This window comes from Hemicordylus capensis, chromosome 4 (assembly GCF_027244095.1).
Source record: "Hemicordylus capensis ecotype Gifberg chromosome 4, rHemCap1.1.pri, whole genome shotgun sequence".
Classification (NCBI taxonomy): domain Eukaryota; kingdom Metazoa; phylum Chordata; class Lepidosauria; order Squamata; family Cordylidae; genus Hemicordylus; species Hemicordylus capensis.
The window spans coordinates 318660541-318684862 of NC_069660.1; the positions used below are offsets into that span (position 1 = coordinate 318660541).

Below are 24322 nucleotides of genomic sequence, written 5' to 3' on the forward strand. Positions count from 1 at the left end.
AACCCCACTGCCTTTCAGGTGGGGTGTATGTGTATAGTTGGCACATGGCAGTTGACAGTTGGCAAGAACAGAATAAATGAAGGTGTGTGCAGAGAATACTTCATTGTGAGGATTATTATACACAAAAGAATCCAAACACTTGAAAATTAGTGACCACATGTTTTGCTCCATAATTCCAGTTCTACAAGGGCTAGAGCTTAGCCTTGAAAAAGAAAAGAAAAGAAAGAAAGCTGGGAATCCATGTTAGGGTTAGGGTATGGTGATTTTGAATCCCCATTATTTCCTATGGCGGAAATATTCAAAATCATTAAAAACAAAAATAAACAATTAAAAATCAGCCAAGCGCCCCATTGCCTTGAAATTTGGGTTGTAGGTGGCACCCATTGCGACCTACCCACCACCCAGATTGCGACCTACCCACCACCCAAAAAGGCCCCTGGGGCCTTTATAAGTGGTCCAAATTGATCCGAATCTGAATCAAATCAAATCCAAATATAATAGGGGTGATTCGGGTGGGACAGATTTGGACACAAAACAAATCAGGGGCGATTAGATTCGGGCACAAATTGAATCAAAAAATTGATTCGTGCACATCCCTAGTACTGTACCGGCTCTATTTACAGGCTTTTGTTTAACTTTTTTATTTCTTTTTACTAGTTTGTACTGGTGTGTCTGAAGTGAGCTGTATCTTGCTTTGTTGGAGGTTCTTAAACTTGGGTCCAATGTTCTCAAATTGCAACTTCTCTGAAAGGAGATTCCATAGTCTCTCTAGAACTAGCTACTTAGGGAGGCTGTTGAATAGATTCCTCCGAAGGTTTTCCAAAGAAGGTTGTCTAGGGATGCTTTTATTTATAGCCGAGGCTGTGTTGCAATGGGGCCCTGGAATGGACAATGCACCAGGGGTCTCCCAACTCTGACCTGGTGCAAAAGAATATGCTAGCTCTCTCCTTCATGGAGTTGAAAAGCCCACTTTTGATGTGTCCGAGAGCCTGCATGTACGTGGTGGGGTTTTGACTTGGAGGCCAGACTCCCCCACAATTTCACGAGCGCCTTCTGAAACTCCTCTCGGTTGCAAAAGTGGCTTCCTAGGTGTCATGAGGGGATGTGCCAGACTGATGAACCGAAAGCTTTGCCCTCCAGATTCTTTAGATATTTGCTTGTGTGCTTATTGCAATGACTCCACTCTCTTCAGAAGCGGGGAAGGTTAAAAAACATGAATTCCACAGATACTGTTGCAGTGCAAGCCAGTTCGAAGTCCTTGGTGTGCTTTACAGAGCGAAAGCCGTGCTGCATCAGAGCAAGCTGCTGGCTACTCTTTGAAACAAGGTGGTGGACTAGTTTGTTTGTTTGTTGGTTTGCTTGTTTGTTTATTAATTAAAATGTTCTTATATGCCGCCTCCTCCAAGGACTCTAGGTGGTAAACAACAATACCAATAACAATTAATAATAATAATAATAATAATAATAATAATAATAATAAACAAACAGACAAACATCTGCCACACAATACACCAGATATAACTGTAGTCGAGAAGAAAGAAAAACAAGTCAAAATAATCTACATAGCAATACGAGGGGATAGCAGAATAGAAGGAAAAGAAATAGAAAAAATCACCAAATACAAAGATCTACAAATTGAAATTGAAAGGCTGTGGCAGAAAAAGACCCAAATAATCCCAGTGGTAATTGGCGCCCTGGGTGCAGTCCCAAAAGACCTCGAAGAGCACCTCAACACCATCGGGGCCACAGAAATCACCATCAGCCAATTACAAAAAGCAGCTTTACTGGGAACAGCCTATATTCTGCGACGATATCTATAGCAACAGCAACAACATTGACAATAAAATTCAGCCATCCCAGGTCCTTGGGAAGGACTCGATGTCTGGATAAAACATACCAGTCAATGACACCTGTCTGACAGTGTAAACAACAACAATAATAATTAATTATTAAATATTATTCTTATTAAAGGGCAAACTCCTGGCGAAACATGTGGGTCTTGCAGCCAGCAAGGGGGCTAAATGAATCTGGCGGGGGTGGGGGGAAGGGAAGAGTGTTCCAAAGATGAGGGGCAGCCACAGAGAAGGCTCTCCTATGGGCCCAGGCACCACACACTACACCAGAGTCTGGGACTCTTGCCTTGGCTCGGGAGAGTTGTTCTAAGCTGCAGGAGTCTAGAGGCTGCTTATCCCTTGCTTGCTGGAATGAATGCTGAACACTCTTCCTTTGAATTGGGGCCCGGCATGGACTTGGGGCTGGAAAGTCATTTCAACTCCTGGGCACCAGCCGCAGGTTTTTACTCAATAACCCTACAAAGAGCTGTATAAAGTTCTCACATTTTTAACTGCAAGCTCCAGATTTCTAGGCACATAGACAATCTGGCTTCTGGGCCTTTTTCTAGTCATTTGTGACTATCAGTTTTTGTGGCATGTACATGGTTGTCTATCATAAAATATATTTGGCAAAACATTGGCACTGATAACTTATTTCAGCACCAAGGGCCACTTTGGAAATCTTAAATGAGCTGGTGGCTCTGTGGCTAAGCTGCATATTTTAGCTGCATGTAATTGTGATGATTTGCATATCCTATTCAAATGCATGGCAAATGCGACAGATTATCAGGGCCCATGTTGCAGTCTTCTTTCAATGAAATTCTTACTTCAGTGTGTCAAAAAGGACTCCCAGTGGAGTATTAACTGCGGCTGGGCTGAGGAGCACTGCTACATCAAGTCCTGGAAGCTCCAAAGTAAATAGTGTAAATGTTTGTCCTCGACTGAGGAGGCACATTTCTTTTCTTTGGTTTAACCCCGAAACTGCTGTGCACAAACCACTCACCCATCTGATTTTAGTGGCAGCATTTGAGTGGAAGGACTGCAGCCTGAAGGCGGCTATGAGCCAAGAGAGGGCAAGGGCCTGTGTTGTTTGCATCCTTGGGGGTGAAGGCTGCTGTCCTGTCTTCCACTTGGCTGCTGTAGTAGGGACTCTTGTTTCTGCACAAAAGCAGCGGATTGGGGTGGAGGGCAACATGTGCACAACTCTCTGGACCATTGGGGGCGGCTGAGGTCAATGCAAGGTTATCTCACCCTCCTACTCCTGAACATACAGAGGTGCCTGGTGCTGAGTCGGATTATTGATCCAGCTAGCTCAGTACGATCTGCTTGGACTGGTGGCAACTCTTCAAGGTTTCTGGCAGAGGATTGCCAGCTCTGGCATCTGAGATCCTTTTGACTAGCACTACCTCCTAAAAGGAAAAAGAGGGTGCTATGGGGCTATAATCTGATCTGCTACAGCTGGCGTGGGTCCATCTTGTCCTGCCCTTTCAGCTTCGCCATATTTGCATCTGGTGAGGAGTTTGGGCTCTCAGATATGTGCCTATGAATCTGCCTCAGGCAGACTCAGACCATTGGTCCATCCTGCTCAGTGTTGTCTTCCTTGACTGGCAGTTGCTCTCCAGGGTTTCCGATGGGACTTCCCCCCTCCCACCTGGAAACGCCTGGGTTTGAACCTCTGACCTTTTGCATAAAAAGGCCTGAGCTCCACCACTGAGCCATGCCCCCCCCCCCCCCCGCACCTGCACTGAACTACAGCCCCAGTAGCCACGTGGCTGTCGCCTTGCCTGCTCTCACAGCAGTGCTCCTTATGTGCCAGTGCCTGGCACTTTTGCTGTAAAATGCACTCCTTTTAAAAGTTGCAGTTATTGGGATGTGATCTGTTACCGTGGGGCTGGGGCTTCATCTCTTCATTGGAGGAGAGAGGAGTTCTGAACCTGCCTGGAAGGCGGCACAAAGCAGTGTTGGATCCTGAAGAGGGGGGCCTTGCTGGGCATGCCTCCATTTCTGGGACAGATGTGAGGGCAGGAAGCTTGCGAGTTTGCGGTTCATAGTGGCGAAGAGCATGAGCTGTGAGCAGGAGGTTCCCCGTCCAAATCTTAGCTGAGCTACAGTTGCCCTCAATGGTATTTTGGCCAGCCACTGTTCTCTTGGCCTCAGGCCTCCTTGTCCAGTGCAGAGGAGGAGGGGGAGGTGGTGGTGGTGGTGGTGATACTGAGTTGTGGTAAGGATTCCTGGGATCACAAATGTGCTTCCCCAGGAAAAGCAGAAGGAGGGGCCTGGTGTTGCTAAATTCCAGCTTCTCGCAAGAGACCTGACAAAATACTATCGGAAGGCCCTGACCCTCCCATCAGTGCTGGAGCATAACTCTCATTAGGGGCTTGTGGGGCTTCTACGAAAGAGTGAGCCTGTAGAAGGGACGGCCCAGTGGCTCCTGGGAGGCTTGTGACTTGCATATCTTGTGGAGTGAATTAGAGCCGATGAATAAGGAGGGCGACTGATGGATGAGAAGCAGTTGGTGGTCCAAAAGGTGCACAGCATGGAAGGTCTTCCTGGCAGCGCTCTAGGCTCTCTTGGTCTGATGGCAGTTTCTTTCTTTTCTCTTTCTCTTTCTCTCTCCCCTCCCCTTCTTTTAAATCTAACTTGCCTAGCCTTGAAGGGTCAAGGCAACGAACTGGGCTTCAAAGATGACTGTTGAGAAGTGTTTGCTGTAGCTTAGCTTTGCTAAACGATGCAAGCCAGTTGTGGGGTAGCAGTTCAGTGAGCCTGTAGCCGTGTGACAGTAGAGCCATTTTTTGAATCCCAAGTTGATGCCTTAAACTGCAGCCATAAAAAGCTACTGCATCCATCTTATTTATTTATTATTTCTCTGTGTAAACTACCTGGAACCATTTTTGGAAGGGCGGCATAGAAATCAAATTGATGATGATGATTTTACATTTTCTATTCCACTTTTCCTCCAAGGAGCTCAGAGCGGTGTGCTACATACTTAGGTTTCTCCTCACAACAATCCTGTGAAGTAGGTTAGGCTGGGAGAGAAGTGACTGGCCCAGAGTCACCCAGCTAGTTTCATGGCTGAATGGGGAGTTGAACTCGGGTCTCCCCGGTCCTAGTCCAGCACTCTAGCCACTACGCCACGCTCGCTCTCATTATGTAACCAGCTTGGCCCTCTGTGTAGCCCCAATAAGTGGATCTCAAAATGCATCCAAATGATGCCCTTGCTCAGACCTGAGAAGAGCACAGGGGGTGGAGTGGGGGAGCTCTCTGCAGGTGCCTTTCTTTGCTCCCTGAGCCTGATGTACAGATTGTCTTCTGTTATCACAGAAATTGCAGTGGTACTTCTGGGCAGAGGCAGGTGCCTCTGCTGTTTAGGACACGCGTGGCCAACCTGAAGCTCTCCTGCTGTTCTTGGACCACAACTCCCATTATCTCCAGCCGCAACAAATTGTGGGTTAGGACTTTTCAAGGTCTGTGCCTGCATTTGGAAGAATTGGGCCTTGGAGTTGTGGGGATGCTGGAGTGATGTGTCAGCAGGCAAACTCCTGTTTGCTGTGACAAGCTGTGCTAGTTGAAGCTTCTAAACAAATGTCCAAGACAGCCTTCATTGAGCATACTGCATAGTCCAGTCTTGTGGTGATGAAGGCAGGAGTGATGGTCCTGGAGGATGTCTCTCCCACCCACCCCCACCGTCAGTCTGGGAGAAAAGATCACATCCCTCTCCCCTGGTGTTTGGAGGTGCCCAGGGCACTGCTTCAGCTTGGTCTTTCAGGTACAGTTGTGGGTCCAGGGGCCCTCCAAGGCTGCTCACCTGAGGGGCTGAACCGTACTTATGGCATTAACCCGCCTTCCCTTTTGGTTGTATGACTTACCCATTGCCACCTATTCAGCTTTATTTTTTGTCTCTTATATGTGGTGCTATTAGGTTGTCAGCTACCCTGAGCCCTAGACATGGAGCAGCAGAGAAATGCAATGAAATAAATAGCAGCTCCCATAATTCCCAGCCCCAGTGGCCTTTGGTTGGGAATTATGGGAGTTGAAGTCCAAGAACACCCAGCGTTGAGAACCCCTGGTTTAGATCAGGGTTTCTTAACCTTGGGCCCCCAGATGTTGTACCACAACTCCCAGAATCCTCAGCTGCAATGGCTTTTGCTTGGGGATTATGGGAGTTGTCGTCCAGCAACATCTGGGGGCCCAAGGTTAAGAAACCCTGGACTAGATCAGAACCGTTTGCTCACAGTCCTTATTAATGGGGGTAGGAAGAGAGAAGTGCTGCAGAGGGTTGATTAATATAACTTTTTTCCCCTAGCGAGGATGTGTTTTATTGCAAGGCCGCAGAAGGTCTTTAAGCCCAGACTTACAGCTTTAACTTCCCGCCTTTCATGGGAATTATGAGACTTAACATTACCTTAATGTACCCTTTTTTGTCTTTTAATATACTTTATAGCAGTTCTGCTTTTATCAGTTCTTACTGGCAATGACTTGGCAAAATTATGGCTGTAGGTCGTTCTGCTGCAGAACGCTGGGAAGCCGGCATGCTGGCTTGGAGCTTTGTCGGTGGACACTGATGTGAAATTGCCCAGGGCTCACAGCCTGGTATGTGCTCCTGCATCTTTTCTGCCCAGAGTCGGGTTGTCTGTGTGACATGCTTTCAAGGCCAATGTTCAGTTTCAAGCACGGTCCTAGCCCTCATGGTTCTAAAGAAGTAGAAACATTACCTTTTCTTAGTCGGCTGCTCTTTGGGCACTTGCCTACTCAATTGGGAGTGAACTTGCCTGGTATCCTACAGAGAGAGAACCAAATGGAAACTTGTCCTCAGCATCTAGTAATGAGAGGTGCATTTTCCAAATATGGGACTATTCAGAAAAACCAACACTTACATTCTGGCACGAAAAGGACTCCCAGTATTAGAGAAGGCCAGAGAGAGAAGAGGAGAGGGCGAGGAAGGGGGTGGTGGTGGTGGAGGAATCCTGCTGGGCTGATAGGTGCAGTAGTTCCTCACAGCCTGCCGCTTGTATGCCCTCCCTTGTTTTTGTCCCCAGCATCTAATTGTGAGGTGTACTGTGTCTAAACATTGAGGCTCTATCATGGTGTTCTCTTTGTCTTATTTGCTCTCCAAGAGATGTGGCGCTCACGATGTAGCCCACATCATGGAAGATCTGGATTGCAGCCCACTGGTTGGCGATGGAGGGCGTGCACAGGGCCCCGTGCTGAGTTCTCGGAGAGCACCTCGGTGTCCACAGTGCCAGCATTACAGATGCTACTGCAAGGAGAATACTCCTCTTCAGTTTGGAGCAAGCGACTTTTTCTAGGTTTAGGATAAAATGTATATGGCTAGGCTTAAGGTGTTTGCTACTTAACCCTGGACCAAATTTTGGCCCCTGCCCTGGTGAAAGTAACTGCTTCAGATTCTTGCTTGTGGGTTTTTCTTTGCTGTTGCTCCTGATAGATTGCCCTTAGAAGTTGTCTAACTTAGCTTGCAGGGAATATTAAGGTTGCCTTCCCCAAGGCAGAGAGAAGAATTGGGAGAGGGGGTGGGGGTGGGGATATGGGCCTCCATTTCTCTCCTTTCTCCCCCACCTTGCAATAATTTTAATTAGAGGATTCCCATGGGGGGCTGGGAGTCATCTCTTCAAATCAGTTATAAAACCAGCAGACTTAGTCTCAGCATGTAGTGTCAGCTTTAATTATCTGGGCAGTTATAGCTGTATGTTATAAAAGTCAGGCAATTAGATGCATTCCTTAAAGCTGGAGGAAAAAAATTGCTGGCTATCAAGAAGGGGAAGAAACAGAATCAAACATATAGCTGTTAATTGCATGGAACATTCAGCAGAAAAAATGGTGTGTATATCACACTGCAAAATATTGTGAAAGTAGAAATGATTAAATACATAAATCTGTTTGGGAGTGTAGATGCCATAGATAAAAGGTATTCTTTCTAAATGAGTACAGAAAGTGTCCGAAGATACCCGCGCCACGACAGGAGTGATCTGTAATATTCAGAGAGAGGGAAGCAAGGGGGCCCTCTCCCTGCACCCTCTCCGGCGTACCTGGTGGAGCAGATGAGGGAGATCCACAGGGCACAGTCTCCATTTCCACCACTACAAGGCAGGGGGCTTGTAGTCCAGCCCAAGCAGAGAACTAGGGGGACTGGCTGTGCCACAGGTACGTCACACCCCAGCCTCTCCAGGCAGGACTGAGAAACATGTCTGCTTGAAATGCCTAGCCGAGATGGACCAAGGGCTGGCGTCTTGTGTTCCACATGAAATCCATGCAGAAGAGAAGTCCATCAGTGGCTACTAGTCTGGTGGCTATATAGGCCACCTCCAGCCTCCACCACCAAGTCCCTTCTTCAGAGGCACGGTGGCTCTGAAGACCAGCAGCAGGAGAGAGGGCGTGCCCTCAGCTCTTGCCTCTGGGCTTCCCAGGGGCATCTGGTGGGCCATTGCATGAAACACGACACTGGACCAGATAGGCTTCCTTAGGCCTGATCCAGCAGGGCTCCTTTAATGTTATGTAGAGCAAACTGCTCCAGATGACTTGGACAAATGAGCCAAGCTGCACGGTGCAGGAGCAGACTAGTCCTCTGAGTGGGAGGAACAAAAAGGAAGTGCAGTGGTGAGGCCAGACTCGATTACATCTGCCTGAGAAGAAGTGGGGTGGCCTCCCATCCTACTTCTAGCACTGGGGGAAACGAAAACCTGCGTTTTTGGACGAAGTCTGGGGGTGCATGGATAAGGTGTGGGAGTTTAGAACAAGAAGTGTGGCTCGTGAGTGTTGCAACATCTGATGCCAGGGGCAAACAGGGCTTCTGGCATGAGCAGTGGCGCTGTGTGGTGTAATTTTACTGCAGATACAGTGAAATGGAGCTTGACTACTGGTCCTGTGATATATACATGCATGGATTGTGTTGGATTCAGGGGAAGGCAGCAAACGCTTGCAAGATGCAATCCGGGTCTGGGCGGAGAGCCTTTGAGAACAGTCTGGCAGGATGGCCAAAAGGAAGAGTCTCAATCATGACAAGTTCACACAACAAGGGGCTTAGGAGAGGGCGGCCCACAGGGGTTTCTGCAGGGTAGCTCAGCTGATGAGGACCAGTTAGTGTGGAGAAGTCAGACAGCCTTCAGTGGGTGGCATCATCTGATTCCATTGAGCATGTAGAAGGGACTTGGTGGATCATCTTGTCCAGCCCCACTTAAAGATTCCCTCTCATGGATGCTACTTCAGCATTTTCTTGAAGATTGTCAAGGAAGGAAATAGAACAGCCTCTCTTGGTAGCTTGTTTCCCTGCTGAATTGCTCTGATTGGTGGGAGTCTAGAACCAGGGGTCACCCCATGAAACTGAAGGTTGGGGAATTTAGGACTGACAAGAGGAAGTACTTTTTCACACAGTGCATAATTAACCTATGGAATTCTTTGCCATGGGATGTGGTGATGGCCACTAGCTTGGATAGCGTTAAAAGGGGCTTAGACAAATTCATGGTGGACAGGGCTATCAGTGGCTACTAGTCTGGTGGCTGTGGGCCCTCTCCATCCTCAGAGGCACGATGCCTCTCAATGCCAGTTGCAGGGGAGCAACAGTAGGAGAGAGGGCATGCCCTCGACTCTTGCCTGTGGGCTTCTCAGGGGCATCTCGTGGGCCACTGTGTGAAACAGGATGTGGGACTAAATAGACTTTGGGCCTGATCCAGCAGGGCTGTTCTAATGTTCTTATGTTATGTAGTCTCTTCCTAACACTCTAAATTGGGCTACCTCAAATCTTTGGTGGGTTTGATGAGCACTCATTCTCCTATTTGAGAACTAATACATCTCTCCACTAAATGCACCTAAGTATCCTTATGAGGTTGACACTCTAGACTTTTGCTCAGGCTTGTAGCTCTCTTCTTTTAAAAGATCAGAACAGTAATGTATGTGAAGTAATGCACTTATGTTGGATTCACAACCTCACATTGTGGTACTGGCAAGCACTTCTGCAGATGGCCTAGATGCAAGGTGGGAGGAGCTGGAGCTGGTTTCCCACTTGTTCTTCCAGGCACTGTTTGTTCAAAGCTCTCTCGAGTTTTGTTACTCTGTTTAAAAATTCCAGATTAATTATCTTGGAATATTCTCATTTCACTAGTTAGTCTATAGTTTCTGTTCTGTCTCATAATGCTTGAAGAAAAATAGAAGAGCTCTGCTTTCACAGCTCTGAGCATCCTGACTGTGCATTCGGGGAGAATGGATTTGGAATAGCCAGTTTAGGGCTACTGTGACTGGAGGCCCTGGCTTGATGTGTGAAGCAGAACACTCCGTTTCCTGTGGTTTGGACAAGGTCTGGCTGGAACATCGAGGGGCCACAAAGCAATCTGTGGATTTCAATTAATGGTCCTTCTTTTTTTGTTCTTGACACCAGTAGTTGCCACCCTTGTGTGTTTCAGCCAATGCTAATCTCTCTCTCCTTTTTTGTTTTGAAAATGGCAGGTTCCAGCTTCCTCCGTGTCACAAATCCCACAGCAAATAAAGTGGTGAATACTCGCTATAGGATTGTGAAGAAGGCTGTGGCTTCTCCTTTGGGCTCTACAGCATCTTTCGGCAGCCCTGCTCATGGCTGGAAGGCCAGACGACTCTCAGCATCCAGGTAGAATCTCCAATGCCTTTCTTAGACCCATTCACGTATTGGTGGTATGCTATTGTGAACTTCCTTTTACCAGGGTAGGAACTGGTTACTGGCTGCAAAATTCTTCTCCCTTATCGTCATATGAACAGCTTGGTTGAACCAGACCAAAGATCTGCTTTGGCCTGTATCCTCGCTTCCCCACAGAAGAGATTCCTCAAGCACGGGGCACTAATGTCCCTGTCAATTCTTTACAGCTTCTGTTATTTGCTTCAGGACTTCTTTGGCTGGATGGGGTGTGACTTGACTCGTATCATTATGGATAAGACACAGATGTGCACCTAATGATACTGGTCAAGTATCATCGATGGCTACTTTGAGTTTGGTGATGGCTTGTAATTACTAAAGCAAGGAGCACTGCCCATCTACTCTCCTACAATCTTGGCTCTTGCCACCCTCCTTCATGGCCCCCTCCACCTTTCTTTTCCTTCCCCATGTTCTTTCTATTCACTTCCAGGTTGGCCTGCCCATTAAAGATGGCTAAGTACCTGCTTAGGGCACAAAGCTGGCAAGGGTGGTGACAGTCTGGGTCACGTGAGACCCAGGCTACCACTGCCCTCCGCCCCCTCCACTTTTGCGGTGAGTGGAGGTGGCAGCAGCGAGAAGGGCAGGAGAGCGGGTGGGTGTTCCATGGCCTGCCCGCCCTCCTGCAAAGTGGCAAGTGGTGGTGAGGACGCCATGTGCACGCTTCCTGTCACCCGCCCACCCTCCTGCCTGTTGTGGCCAGGAGGGTAACTGGGCAGGCAGTGAGGGTGTTGGTGGGCGCCCGCATGGGCTTCACCTGGGTTGCCCTGAGCCTTGGTCTGGCACTGCTCACATCATTGTGAGCTTCCCAGGAGCTGAATGTGGCTTCCATTCCAATGTGACCACATTAGACTCAGTCATTTAATTAAACATCCCTCGTCTATACTGTTGACCCTCGGGTATCCTGCGGTAATGAGTTCCACAGATCAGTTGTGAACTGTGTGAAAACACACGTTTCTCTCCTGCAACCCCAGCTTCATTGCATGGTACTAGAAGTTATCTAGACTAATTTGCAGAAATGACAACAGTCAATTTCCTTGATGTTTTAAGCAACGTCTGTTCGGTCAACCGAGAGTGGAAAAAGTGGGAAATTATTTTTAATGGTCTTGTTAGCTCTGCTTTGTAAACAAGCCCACAAAAGTTCCATCTGTACCTCTGAAAAAGCATATGAATTGTTCCTTCTCAAAACTTTGTATAGTCTGGAGTGCATCCTTCACTAACCCCAGCCCCCAAATTCTAAATTGTCAGACAAACTCTGCACCAAGCAAAGATAAATTCTATGTCCACCCTCCGATTCTGGCATCTTCAGATGTTTACAGAAAACTTCTGTAAATACAGTTCCCCGCAAGCCCCCTCCCCCTGCCGGCCTCCCTCCGGTCTTTGTGCACCCAGACATGGGCAAGCAAACAGCCCGTGCACGGCAGCCTTCAAAACGGCTGCCATGAACGGGTTGGCTCTGAGCCGGCCCAGTGGGTTCAGCTCGAGGTCTTGCTGAACCAAGCCTGGTTCAATGGCAAACTGGCTCAGCCTCCTACCCCACAGCTGCTTCTCAGTTTGGGTTTCAGATCAGGGTGTCAGTAGCGGAGTAGCCCAAATCGCTGTGCTGTTTTGGAGACTGTCCTACGCTGGTTGGTCTAAAAGAATGGATTTTTAAGGACACCCCCCACCCACCGGGCTTGTCTGGCCTGTCAGCTGATCGGTGGGTGAGGCCGGATTCTCTTGTTTCTACTTGAACTTTCAACATTCTCCATTGTGACTTGCTTCTGCTCTGCATCTAAGCAACGGACTCTGAAAACCTCCCCTATCCTGACCCCGCGAGGTACAAGGCTATGCACGTTGCCTAAGAAGTAAGCTGCTCGGAGTTCCATGGGGCTCACACCCAGGTTAGGTGTGCATAGGATTGCAGCCTTCATCTTCTGGCATTCAGGTTCATTCCTGGCCCAATGGCTGGGAGACCAGAAGGGGAGGGAGGGGCCGGACAATTCAGGGTGTGCAGCTGGCTTGAAGGAGGACAGCAGCAGTGCAGGCGGGTGAAGCGGGGCAGGCAGTTACCCCCCACGTAACTGCTGTTGTAGAAGGATTTAAATAGCAGCATCCATGTACAAGGTGCTTTACAGAGGAGGAAAGGACGGTGCCTGGCCTGGCCTTGCCTTGCCCTTCCCTGCGGGACTTGAAATCTAGAAGCAGACAAGAGAAACAACTGAGGAAGGAGAGGAAGAGGAAGGCTGGGGAAATGGGGAAGAAGATGCTCATTTTTCAGTTACACGTGTTGAGACTGCATTACGATTGGGTTTTGGGACAGCTAGGAAAAAACCCAGTAAAAAAGGAGGTTTGATTGTTGGTTTCAGAAATAGTATATGAATGAGCTTTGCCTGGGCACAGATAAACTGTTCCTAGAATGGGCAAAGAAATAAGGATTTGTGAAATCGAGTGCAATATGAATTCAGGATCAGTTCAGCTCTACTACAGTGGGTATAGGAAAGAATCACCCCCTTTGATAGACCTTAAATTCTGGTTCCCTTACATCCTGAAATGAAAACACAAAGAAAATTCCCTTCACCAGCTGTACTTATCCAATGCAACCTGTAACATCCAACTGAAAAACATCACAATTACAGTCCAGAAAAAGTGTCAGAAATAAAAAACAAGAATTACTGAGATTGAAAAAGGATCACCCCCCCCAATGTCAATATTTTGTTGAACCACCTTTTGCTTTAATAACAGCCTTGAGTCTGTTGGGATACTTCTCTATCAACCTTGCACATCTAGACGGAGCAGTATTTGCCCACTCCTCCATACAGAACTGTTCAAGTTCGGTCACATTGGATGGTAGGTGTTGGTGGACTGCTATCCTCCCTGGATCCGGTCGGCCCTCCAAACTGGATGGAAGAGCAAGGAGGAAACTGGTAAGAGAGGTTACCAAGAGGCCAATGGCCACTCTGAAGGAGTTAAAGGACTTCATGGCAAAGAGTGGTTGTTCTGTGCATGTGACAACAATTTCACGAGCGCTCCACAGATGTGGCTTGTTCGGGAGGGTCGCAAGGAGAAAGCCACTTCTCAAGAAAGGCCACATTAAAGCTCGTTTGAGCTTTGCCAGAAGGCACCTTGAAGGTTCTGATGCCAAATGGAAAAAGATCTTATGGTCAGATGAGACCAAGATTGAACTATTTGGCCTCAACACCAAACAGTACACCTGGCGTAAATCCAACGCAGCTCACCATCCACAACACACCATACCTACAGTGAAGCATGGAGGTGGCAGCATCCTGTTGTGGGGGTGTTTCTCTGCCTCAGGGACTGGGGCTCTCGCTAGGGTAGAAGGAAAAATGGATGGGGCAAAATACCGTCAGATTGTGGAAGAAAACCTGCTACCCTCTGCCAGACAGTTGAGGATGGGCAGAAGATTCACCTTTCAACATGACAACGATCCGAAGCACACAGCAAAATTGACCACACAGTGGCTGAAGGAGAAAAAAGTGAACGTCCTCATGTGGCCCAGTCAGAGCCCAGACCTAAATCCCATAGAAAATCTGTGGAGAGATTTGAAGATAGCAGTCCACCAACACCTACCATCCAATATTGCTCCGTCTAGATGTGCAAGGTTGATAGAGAAGTATCCCAACAGACTCAAGGCTGTTATTAAAGCAAAAGGTGGTTCAACAAAATATTGACATTGGGGGGTGATCCTTTTTCAATCTCAGTAATTCTTGTTTTTTATTTCTGACACTTTTTCTGGACTGTAATTGTGATGTTTTTCAGTTGGATGTTATAGGTTGCATTGGATAAGTACAGCTGGTGAAGGGAATTTTCTTTGTGTTTTCATTTCAGGATGTAAGGGAACCAGAATTTAAGGTCTATCAAAGGGGGTGATTCTTTCCTATACCCACTGTAAAAGTAGTACCATTTTCTTCTTCTTTGGTCTCTTTAAATCTTCCCATTTCCTGCCTGAACATTCCTTATTCTCCCCGTGGCGCCCCCCCCCCGCACAGGTTGTGGTCATCCTTTCCCAAACCTCTCTGTTACAAGGGCTCTTCAGTGGATAACCATTTGCAATTAGTGTAAAGGTCTTGAAGTATAAATTTCTACAAATGTGGCTGGCAGCTGGCTTGAAAAGGAGAGAAAAAGAATTTTAAAATCAAATCGAATGAACTTCCTCAATTACTTGGTGAAATGAAAGAAATTGCTGATATTCCTTTTTTAAAAAGCTGATTATTCAGTATTTGTTTCAGTTTGAAAACAGTTTAAAAATTAAGAACCAGATGCTTTATCTGGAAACTACTGTCACCAGCAATTTAATAACAGTTGATGGTGTCAAAACAATTGCTATTGCAGGAATCTAAAATTGGAGTATGGCATTTACTACCTTCTTAAAACAAAGGATTAATCCCCCTGCCTTAAAAAACGTCCTTTTATCAAAGTGAAGTCAGCATAAGTTTATGTAGGATGCAGGCTCTGTCTGTGAAGGTGGGGGTGCATGAGCGTGATCCGTGGATTGGAAGAGGAGAGCCAGTCTGGCTGTTAGCTGCTGGAGGGTAGTTCACTTGTGCAGATTGCTCACAGCTCGGCATACCTCCTGCAGGAGTCAATGTCTGAACAGCTGGAAGCACAGCTGTGGAGTTCTAATGCATCCTTAGGACATAGTCTAACGTGGGTGAGAGATTCATGTGTCAGTAGCATTCACGGCAGTGATGTCGGACTGAAGGGCTCCCCTGAAGATGCCAAGCGCCCACCCCACAATTGCTCACCACATCTTTTCATACACTCCTTTTGCCATCCAGCCAAATTCTTCCATTGTGCCCTACCCTCTGACAGCTGTCCTGCCAACCCTTCTTCACCAGCACTGTTGCTGCCCCCCACCACTAAGCCCAAGAATGGTCACCCCCCCCCCAGTGCCCCACAGTCTGACCCCGTTGTTGCTCTTGCTTGCCATCCAGAACCTTCTCATCCCAACCTGCCAGCCCAAGTATCATGTCACCCAAGTTCACTTTCTCTGTTGGTCCCAGCCATCTCCAGCTGCAAAGGTTGACAGATTCCCCAGCCTGTTCCATCCTGATCCAAGGTATGAGGGAGGATTATTTTGTTTTGTTTTGTTTTGTTTTAATTAATTTATTTATTTGATTTATATACTGCCCTTCCAGAGTGACTCAGGGTGGTCTACAACAGAATAAAAACAGTTAAAACCAGTTAACAGTTAAAATCAAAACTGTAAAAACAGAATAAAACCAATTTAACATTCAAACAGCTAAAAACCCTGGAAAACCAGGGCAAACATTTAAGACAGTTTACAGCAGTTTAAAAACCCTGGGAGGCCAGGCCAAACAGACAGTAATGAACTCAATTACTGATTTCTGCCGGGAGTGCAGTGCATGCCATAGGCCAGGAGCAGCGACAGAGAAGGCCCGCCTCTGAGTCGCCACCACACAAACTGGTGGTAACTGGAGGTGGACCTCCCCAGATCTCCTTAATGTGCGGTGGGGATCATGCAGAAGAAGGCGCTCTCTAAGATAACTCGGTACTAAGCCATTCAGGGCTTTAAAGGTAATCACCAGCACTTTGTATTTTGCCCGGAAACATATCGGCAGCCAGAGTCACTGTTTCAGGACAGGCATGATACGGTCTCTCCGGGTTGCCCCAGAGACCAATCTGGCTGCTGCATTTTTAACTAACTGTGGTTTCCAGACTACGTACAAAGGCAGCCCCACATAGAGCGCATTGCAATAGTCAAGCCGGGAGGTTACCAGCTGCTGCACCACTGTTTTGAGGTCATCCTCTTCAAGGAATGGGCGCAGCTGTTGAATCAGCCGGAGCTGATAGAAAGCACTCCTGGCCATAGCCTCCACCTGAGATACCAGGGTGAGGCCTGGGTCCAGGAGTACTCCCAAGTTGCGCACCTGCTCCTTCTGGGGTCATGTAGCCTTCCAGAAAGAGGGAAAGTAGCCTCTTTCCTGGGTGGAGAAGGGTGGAATCTCCGTCCCCTCTTTGTCCCAGAGCTTTGCGTATTTAACCTTGTACAATTTTTTAAAAAGAGGCTGACAGGAGTGGCAGATGAACTTTGAACTGGGGGAAATAGGTTAGGTCAGGGCAGGGGATGCTGGCCTTGGGTCCCCAGATGATGTTGGACTACATTTCCCATTATCCAGTCCCAATGGCCTTTGGCCATCTAGAGGTTGTGAGCCCCGAGATTAAGGGGAAGATGCATGTTTTCTGCTCTCATTAATTAGCATGTATTGTTGTAAAACCCAGGGTCCTCTTTTCTGGATCCTCACCCCGTGAACTTGAGCAAACCCATGTAAACCCTCCTCCTCCTCCCCCCTTTAGCTCACTCTTCCAAGTAGCAGGCTGGCTAGCATGATGAAGTCAAGGGCTACAGACAACGCACAGATGAGAAGAGGGAGGCTGAGGGGCAAGAGGACGGCGGAATTGATGATGTTCCTTCGGGCAATGAGTCTGGGAGAGAGAAAGACATGCACACCCACAGCTGCACTGACTCACAGGGCACTCTCTGTCTTGCCTGTTGACTTTTGGGACTTGTTGACTTTCGGCCTTGTAGGAGGAAGCCCCTCTCCAGGGCCACTGAAATGTGGCCATGATGCCAAGCAGCATGTGAGGCACTGGGCATGTCAGATAGACCCTGCAAGTCTTAAAGCAGCTGCTGCACTGTGGCCCGAGCTCTGTTCAGGATGCTGGCTGATGTGATGATGCACAGCAGTACATCAGTTTAAGAAGCACTGCAGGTGCGCAAGGAGCCTCTAGCGTTCCTGTGACGATGACCCATTGTGCAGTGGGGGAGTGGGTGGGGGCGAGGACACGTGGTTTTTTGGGTGTTCTCTCCTTCCTCCCAAAGCCCTTTCTGTTTGACCAGATATGCTCCTTGCAGCACGTGTGGACCACTCTACCTGGAGTGTTTGGAGTTAGCTACAAAATGGGTAATCCTGCTTGACTTTAGTTAAGGCCTGCACTGATTCAGGTTTCAAATCTAGATATGAATTGTGAGACTGTTCACAATTGAACAGAAGTGGGAATTTGAATCTCTCTCTTTCCAGCACCTGTCCTCTTTGCTGCTGCTGCCCCCATCAGTTTTGAACTCGAACTGCACAGCGTGCAGGTGGATCTGGTAGCCTCAACTGGTGCAAACTTTGCGGACGTCACACAGTGTCTAGATATACAGTTAGGTAGTGCTGGGGTGGAGTCAGCTGCTGTGGTGCATGTCGGTACCAACGATGTAGGGAAATGCAGGCGGGAGGTCCTGAAAGTCAAATTTAGGCTGCTAGGTAGCAGATTGAAGTCCAGGATCCCCAGGGTAGCATTCTCTGGAGAGATACCTGTTCCACACGCAAAACCACAATAACAGAAGCTCAGTTGGAATGTATACCAAGAAGGAGGAAAGGTACCACCACGTTCAGGAGGATGCCAGCGTGGCTAACAAGTAGAGTCAGGAAGTTATAAAAGGGAAGGCGAGTTCTTTCAGAAAATGGAAGTCTTGCCCAAATGAAGAGACCAAGAAGCAACATAAGGAGATGCAAGGAGACAATAAGAGATGCAGAAAGAGAGTTTGAGGCGCATATAGCTAGAAGTGTTGAAGAGGATTAAAAAAAACTTCTTTAAATATATCAGAAGTAGAAAACTTGCCAGGGATGCAGCTGGACCCTTAGATGACTTAAAAAAAAAAATTATATCCCACTCTTCCTCCAAGGAGCCCAGAGCAGTGTACTACATACTTGTGTTTCTCCTCACAACAACCCTGTGAATTGGGTTAGGCTGAGAGAGAAGTGATTGGCCCAGAGTCACCCAGCAAGTATCGTGACTGAATGCGGATTTGAACTCAGGTCTCCCTGGTCCTAGTCCAGCACTATACCGCACTGGCTCTCTCAGGGTGAAAGGGCGTGAAAGGGATTATTAAGGATGATAAGGAGATTGCAGAGAAGATAAATGAGTTCTTTACGCCTGTCTTTACACTGAAGGATACTGACCATATACCCTCTCCAGTATTGAGTTTTTCAGGTTTAGCAGTTGAGGAACTGGACCATTTTGTGGTGACAAGGGAAGATGTTCTAAACTGTCCTGAAACACTAAAAATTAGCAAATTGCCAGGGCCAGATGGCATCTACCCAAGAGTTCTGAAGGAACTCAAATGTGAAATTGATGATCTCCTAGCAAAAATATGTAGAACTGTTGTTGCGCCTGGGCTGTGGAATGTGCCCCCTATAGATATTCGAGGCTTAACATCTTTTTTAAAAGAGCCCTTAAGACACATTTTCTTCATCCTGGCTTTTAGTAACCTTTGAATGTTTAAAATAGTTTTAATTTATTGTTGTTTTAATTGTTTGTTTTATTGTGGTGTTATGGTATTTACTGTTATCAACTACCTAGAGCCTTGGAGTCAGGCGGTATATAAACTAAATAATAAATAAACTTGTCTCTGCAATCAGGCTCTGTACCAGAGGACTGGAAAGTAGCTAATATAACTCTCATTTTCCAAAAGGGATCCTGGGGGGATCCGGGAAATTACAGGGCAGTTAGCTTAACTTCTGTGCTGAGTAAATTGATGGAAAGCATACTTAAGGACAAAATTGTTAAAAATAGAAGAGAAAGAGAAGTCCCCCTTGCTGAAGGAGAACCAAGATAGCTTCTGCAAGGGCAAGTCTTGCCTCACTAACCTTTTGGAATTCTTTGAGAGTGTCGACAGGCATTTGGATAAAGGTGAGCCGGTTGACATTGTATACTTGGACTTCCAAAAAGCTTTTGACAAAGTTCCCCACCAAAGGCTTTTGAGTAAACCTAGCAGTCATGGGATAAGGGGGAAAGTACATGTGTGGATCGGTAACTGGTTGAAGGACAGGAAACAGAGGGTAGGTATAAATGGAGAGTTTTCACAGTGGAGGGAAGTAAGAAGTGGGGTCCCCTAGAGATCTGTACTGGGACCAATGCTTTTTTACTTGTTCATAAATGATCTAGAAATTGGGGTAAGCAGTGAAGTGGCTGAATTGGCAGATGGCACCAAACTATTTAGGGTAGGGAAATCCACAACAGATTGAGAACTCTAAAAGGATCTCTCCAAACTGGGTGAGTGGATGACAAAATGGCAAATGTGGTTCTATGTAAGTAAGTGTAAAGTGATGCATATTGGGGCAGAAAACCCCAATTTCACATCAGGTGGGAACTGGAGAGGTTGGCTTGCCTAGTAGGTAGCAAAGAGTGTAGTTTTGCTTTATTCTCTTTCTGTAGGGGTGTGCATGGAACTGGTTTGGCCGGTTTGGTTCTGGCTAAACTGGTTGACAGACCCGTTCAGGGGATATACTTGTAAAGGGGAATCCAGTGAAACCAAATTGTGTGGCCATGCAAATGACATCTGTGTATGCACAGAGGCCAGAAACGTGGGGCGAATGTGCTTGGGGTGGCCAGCACTGGCTGCTGCGCCTGCAGGGTAAGCCACTCTTTACATCTTGCCGCCCCCGCCTGGCCACCCATTACTGTGCAGAACCGTTTCGCCTGAACTGGGCCTGGTTCTGTTCAAGACTGAACCTTCGAACTGACTCCAGTTTGAGGCAAACTGGTTCTGCATGAACCGTTAGTGCACACCCCTATAAGGGACCCCCTCCCCACATTCTGGCAGCAGGTGATTTGAGGCATTGTGTCCAGGTGGGGAAGGTGTCTCGTGGCTGGGAATCCATTGCAGCCCCCGTTTCCCAGGGCTTGCTAATCCCTTGGTGATTAGTTGCTTCCTTCTCTTATTGCTGGGTTGCATTAAACTTCGCCCTGCCACTGACTTTTCTTGAGGCGATAGATGGGAGTATATTTTAAATTAATTTTACTGCACTTTTGTAATATTTTTGTTTTAAATAGATTTATAAGCGACTCGGGGGCTATTTCTACAAATTTATGAAGATAATTTTCACTCTCTTGATAAGGTTAAATTTACACCTGCTATTTCCATATTAATTCACATTGCTAAGTGGATCTAATTTTCTTCCGTTCTTCTATCTAGTGTGTGCGGCCTTTCCTAATGCAATTTCCCCCTTCACTAAATCACTGTGATCGGGAGTCATGATCGAGTTAAATTAACTTAAATTAATTTACTTAATAAGAGCTCCAATGAGGTTAAGATTTATTGATTGTGCCTCTTTCTCACTCCTCCCCCTTTATCTCTTCGGGGAGGTTTTTTGCTCTCTTGCCTTTTACGTTCCGTTGTGGGGTTGCGAGGAGTCGGGGCTGCCCGGACTGTGCCAGTGATGCATACAACGTGTGGGTTTCTCTAGAATGCCCGTGTCGCCCTGCCCGAAGGGATCCAGGGTGGGAGAATTCCTTGGGGATAACTTCAGTTTGCACCTCTGCCTCTTTGGAGTGAGATCTGTAACCGGTCTGCTGGTTCCCACTTTAGGGCGCAACCAGAGCACAAGCGGAGTGCTCCAAAAACTTGACGGGATCTTCCAGGTTTTCTGAACAAGAGTCATAACTGAATTGAATAAAAGTGGCCTAGTCATGCCTGTCAGAGTTGAGCTGTGGGTGATACTGGCTGCAGTGAAACTGATCTTGGCTTTATTTGTGGCGATTCTCCATAAGCTAATTAGGACAAATACAATATGCTGGGCATGAATCCAGCGGCAAGCTGATTATACGTGGAACACAATGCAGTAACTGGCTAATTTTACAAGCCGCCCCCCGCCCGCCCCCCCCCCACACCTTCTTGGAACAAAAAAGTGTTGGCAATTCAGCTCCTCATACGGGTGTCAAAGAGCAGTTTGACTACTGGATCTCTCAGGCTCTTTACCCTGAGAGAAGTTTGTGAGTAGCAATCTGCTAAGCTGTGGAAGGCTGCTGATGGAACCCATGGCTGAGTCAGCATTTGCACCCATCAGTCCCTTGGCTGTGCTTCTTGAGTGTTATTTATCTGCTCTATGGAATCTGCTTGCAATAGACAGAGGGCTGTAGAAACGCTTCAGATTGAGCAGCCCCATTGCTAGGAGGAGCTACCCTTTGAGGAGTTTTAGGTGTCCAAGTTAGCTCAGGGGTGGGTGATCTCTGTCTGATTGCCCTTCCCTTCACATGCAGTAGTTCTTCTCACTTATGACATTTGTCCTGTCGGGTACAGAGTATGCTAAAGTGGGTGAAAGCTTTGTTGCTCTGCCCTTTTGGCTGCCTTTTTCCTGTAAACCAGCGTCTTCCTACAGTGCACTCTTCCAAAGGTTAAGCCCCAAGACCCTGTTGAAGTTAGCTCAGTCTTCCCGTGGCCCTCTGGAAGCTGGCCCTCCTTTCCCTTGTGGCTGGATGCTAAGATGAACTACGCTGCTGGATGAGGCCAAAAGTTCACCTACTCCAGCATCCTGTTTCCAACAGCAGCCAACCAGAGGTCTTTAAAAGGCCTCATGAGGTAACAGCTTTCCTTTGTTGTTTGTCACCAACATTTGGTACAGTTGTAGTGACATATTGGGACACTCCAACAGGGTTCAGGAAAGCCACTAGTCTGCTAGTCCTCATGAAAACTGATAAGTGAAAAAAATTCTGATGAATCAAATCACATCTATATTGTTATGGTCATTCAACCGGCAAAGATGAATAATGTACCAACATAGCTTGAGGAACCATTTGACAAGTAAAATATTTTGCCTGGCTGGTGAATTGAGTCAACATTTCTTGATCCCTGAGCATAGTTTATGATGATGTCATCCACCCCAATTCAAGATGACAGACACATGAACATTTGAGGCAGAAGTGGGCTAGGTTGTGAAGTTAATTGTCAATTAAGATTATAGTGAAAGGAAAGTAGACAGATTAATTCTTACCAGAACAACTTGTTTGTTATTAAGTACTACTTGTGCTGATGGAAAAGGCATGTTGGAATCATGCATAGGAAGCTGCCATATACCGAGTCAGACCATTGGTCTATCTAGCTCAGTATTGTTTTCACAGACTGGCAGCGGCTTCTTCAAGGTTGCAGGCAGGAGTCTCTCTCTCAGCCCTATCTTGGAGATGCTGCCAGGGAGGGAACTTGGGACCTTCTGTTCTTCCCAGAGCGGCTTCATCCCCTGTGGGGAATATCTTGCATTGCTCACACTCCTAGTCTAGGAGTGCAACCAGGGCGGACCCTGCTTAGCTAAGGGGACAAGTCATGCTTGCTACCACAAGACCAGCTCTCCTCTCCTTGGTACAAATGGCCGGCAAGGATGCCTGTGTTGCTTCCCCATCCCCCTGCCCTCAACTCTACCATGCGTTTCCGGAGGAGAGCATTGTGAAGGCTGATTGTTTGTCCATTGTTGGGCTTGTGCTTACCTGAGTCTAATCTTGGCAGAGTAGGTTTCATTAGTTCTTCTTTGCCATTTGATCTCTCTTTTGGGACACTTCTCCAGTCTCGTTTTGAAACACCTCTGGAAGAGGGAGGGAGTATGACGTGTGCTTTTCTGAAATTTTGATCCTGCATTGTTTAAAAGACCAGTTCGTCTTTTGTTGCAATGGAGGTACTTGGTTGTCTTTAGGAACATAGGAAGCTGCCATATACTGAGTCAGACCATTGGTCTATCTAGCTCAGTATTGTCTTCACAGACTGGCAGTGGCTTCTCCAAGGTTGCAGGCAGGAATCTCTCTCAGCCCTCTCTTGGAGATTCTGCCAGGGAGGGAACTTGAAACCTGTAGATGCTCTTTCCGGCGTGGCTCCATCCCCTGAGGGGAATATCTTGCAGTGCTCACACATCAAGTCTCCCATTCATATGCAACCAGGGCAGACCCTGCTTAGCTATGGGGACAAGTCATGCTTGCTACCACAAGACCAGCTCTCCTCTCCAGTGGAAGGCCAAAACTGTAATGTCAAGACACCGACAATTAAAGATTCTAAATCAGGACTGTGAGATTCTCCTCCTTCATCTCCAATTTCAATTTGTGCTTTTATCAAGGCAGCTGAAGCGATAATGTGTACATTTAGGTTGAGATTCATAGTTAGTCCTTCATTAGAGTTAAATATTTTTGTTACTGCAAAACCTATTATGAAATTGCATAGTAAAGTAAAATAATTTTCATTATTATTCTAATAGTGTTTCCCCCCTCCCCCCACTTAAGTAATATTTGACAAGGGAAGGTGGGAGATGTTGTAGGCACAATTCAGCACTTTAGCACGTGTTCAGCATGTGTGGGGCCTCTGGGTGACCCCACCATGGTCTCTTAAAGACTTTTAATGCCTAAGCTTGGGAAGATTCTTGCTTTAGATCCAGGAATCCTTGAGGTAGATTGGCCATTTTACTGACTCAGGGAAGAATATATCCTTTTGCCATGTTAAGGAATGAGATTATGGGATAGACATGCCTATTGTTAGATCTGTTGCAAGATTGGTAGCCAGGACTGGGGCACCCATAGCCACTGTGAGCAGCAGCCGATGATCTTATTGTGATCAGAGAATTGGCTGGCTGGCATGCCCTACAACTATATTGGAAGAAACCGTGTGGTGCTGCAGTAGAAAGAGGTTGTGGTGATGGGAGAACAGACAGGACAATCAGTGGAATGACTCAGTAAGCTGGGTGTGGCTCTTGGGCAACCTGTTGAGAGTATTGGCCACTTGGGCTGCCTAGTGGCGGGCATGGGCCTTGCTTTGTTTCTTAGCATGCTGGGGGCATCAGCCCTTGGTTGAGAAGGGAACCTGCTGGAGAGGTTATCCCAGGATAAGTGGCTGCAACAGGAAGAGATGGGGAGAGAGAAATTGTGCTGAAGGCTGGAATAAGCATCTTGATATGGAGCTCTGCCAAAATATGCCACATTCGATGGGGATGGGGATGGGGTGTTCAGCCCTCAGGACAGTCAGACCAGATTGTCAAAATGCCAGCCGCGGATGTGCTGC

General features: G+C 47.2%; 1 protein-coding gene across 2 annotated transcripts in view; it reads left to right on the forward strand.

Annotated features, from left to right (window-relative positions):
• Window positions 1-24322, forward strand: part of ZC3H3 (zinc finger CCCH-type containing 3) — a 379413-nt gene that overhangs the window by 191565 nt on the left and 163526 nt on the right. For both annotated transcript variants that reach the window (XM_053250211.1, XM_053250209.1), the window contains one exon: window positions 10287-10443. In XM_053250211.1, coding sequence (XP_053106186.1) covers window positions 10287-10443 — 157 coding nt within the window. The remainder of the gene's footprint in view (window positions 1-10286; window positions 10444-24322) is intronic.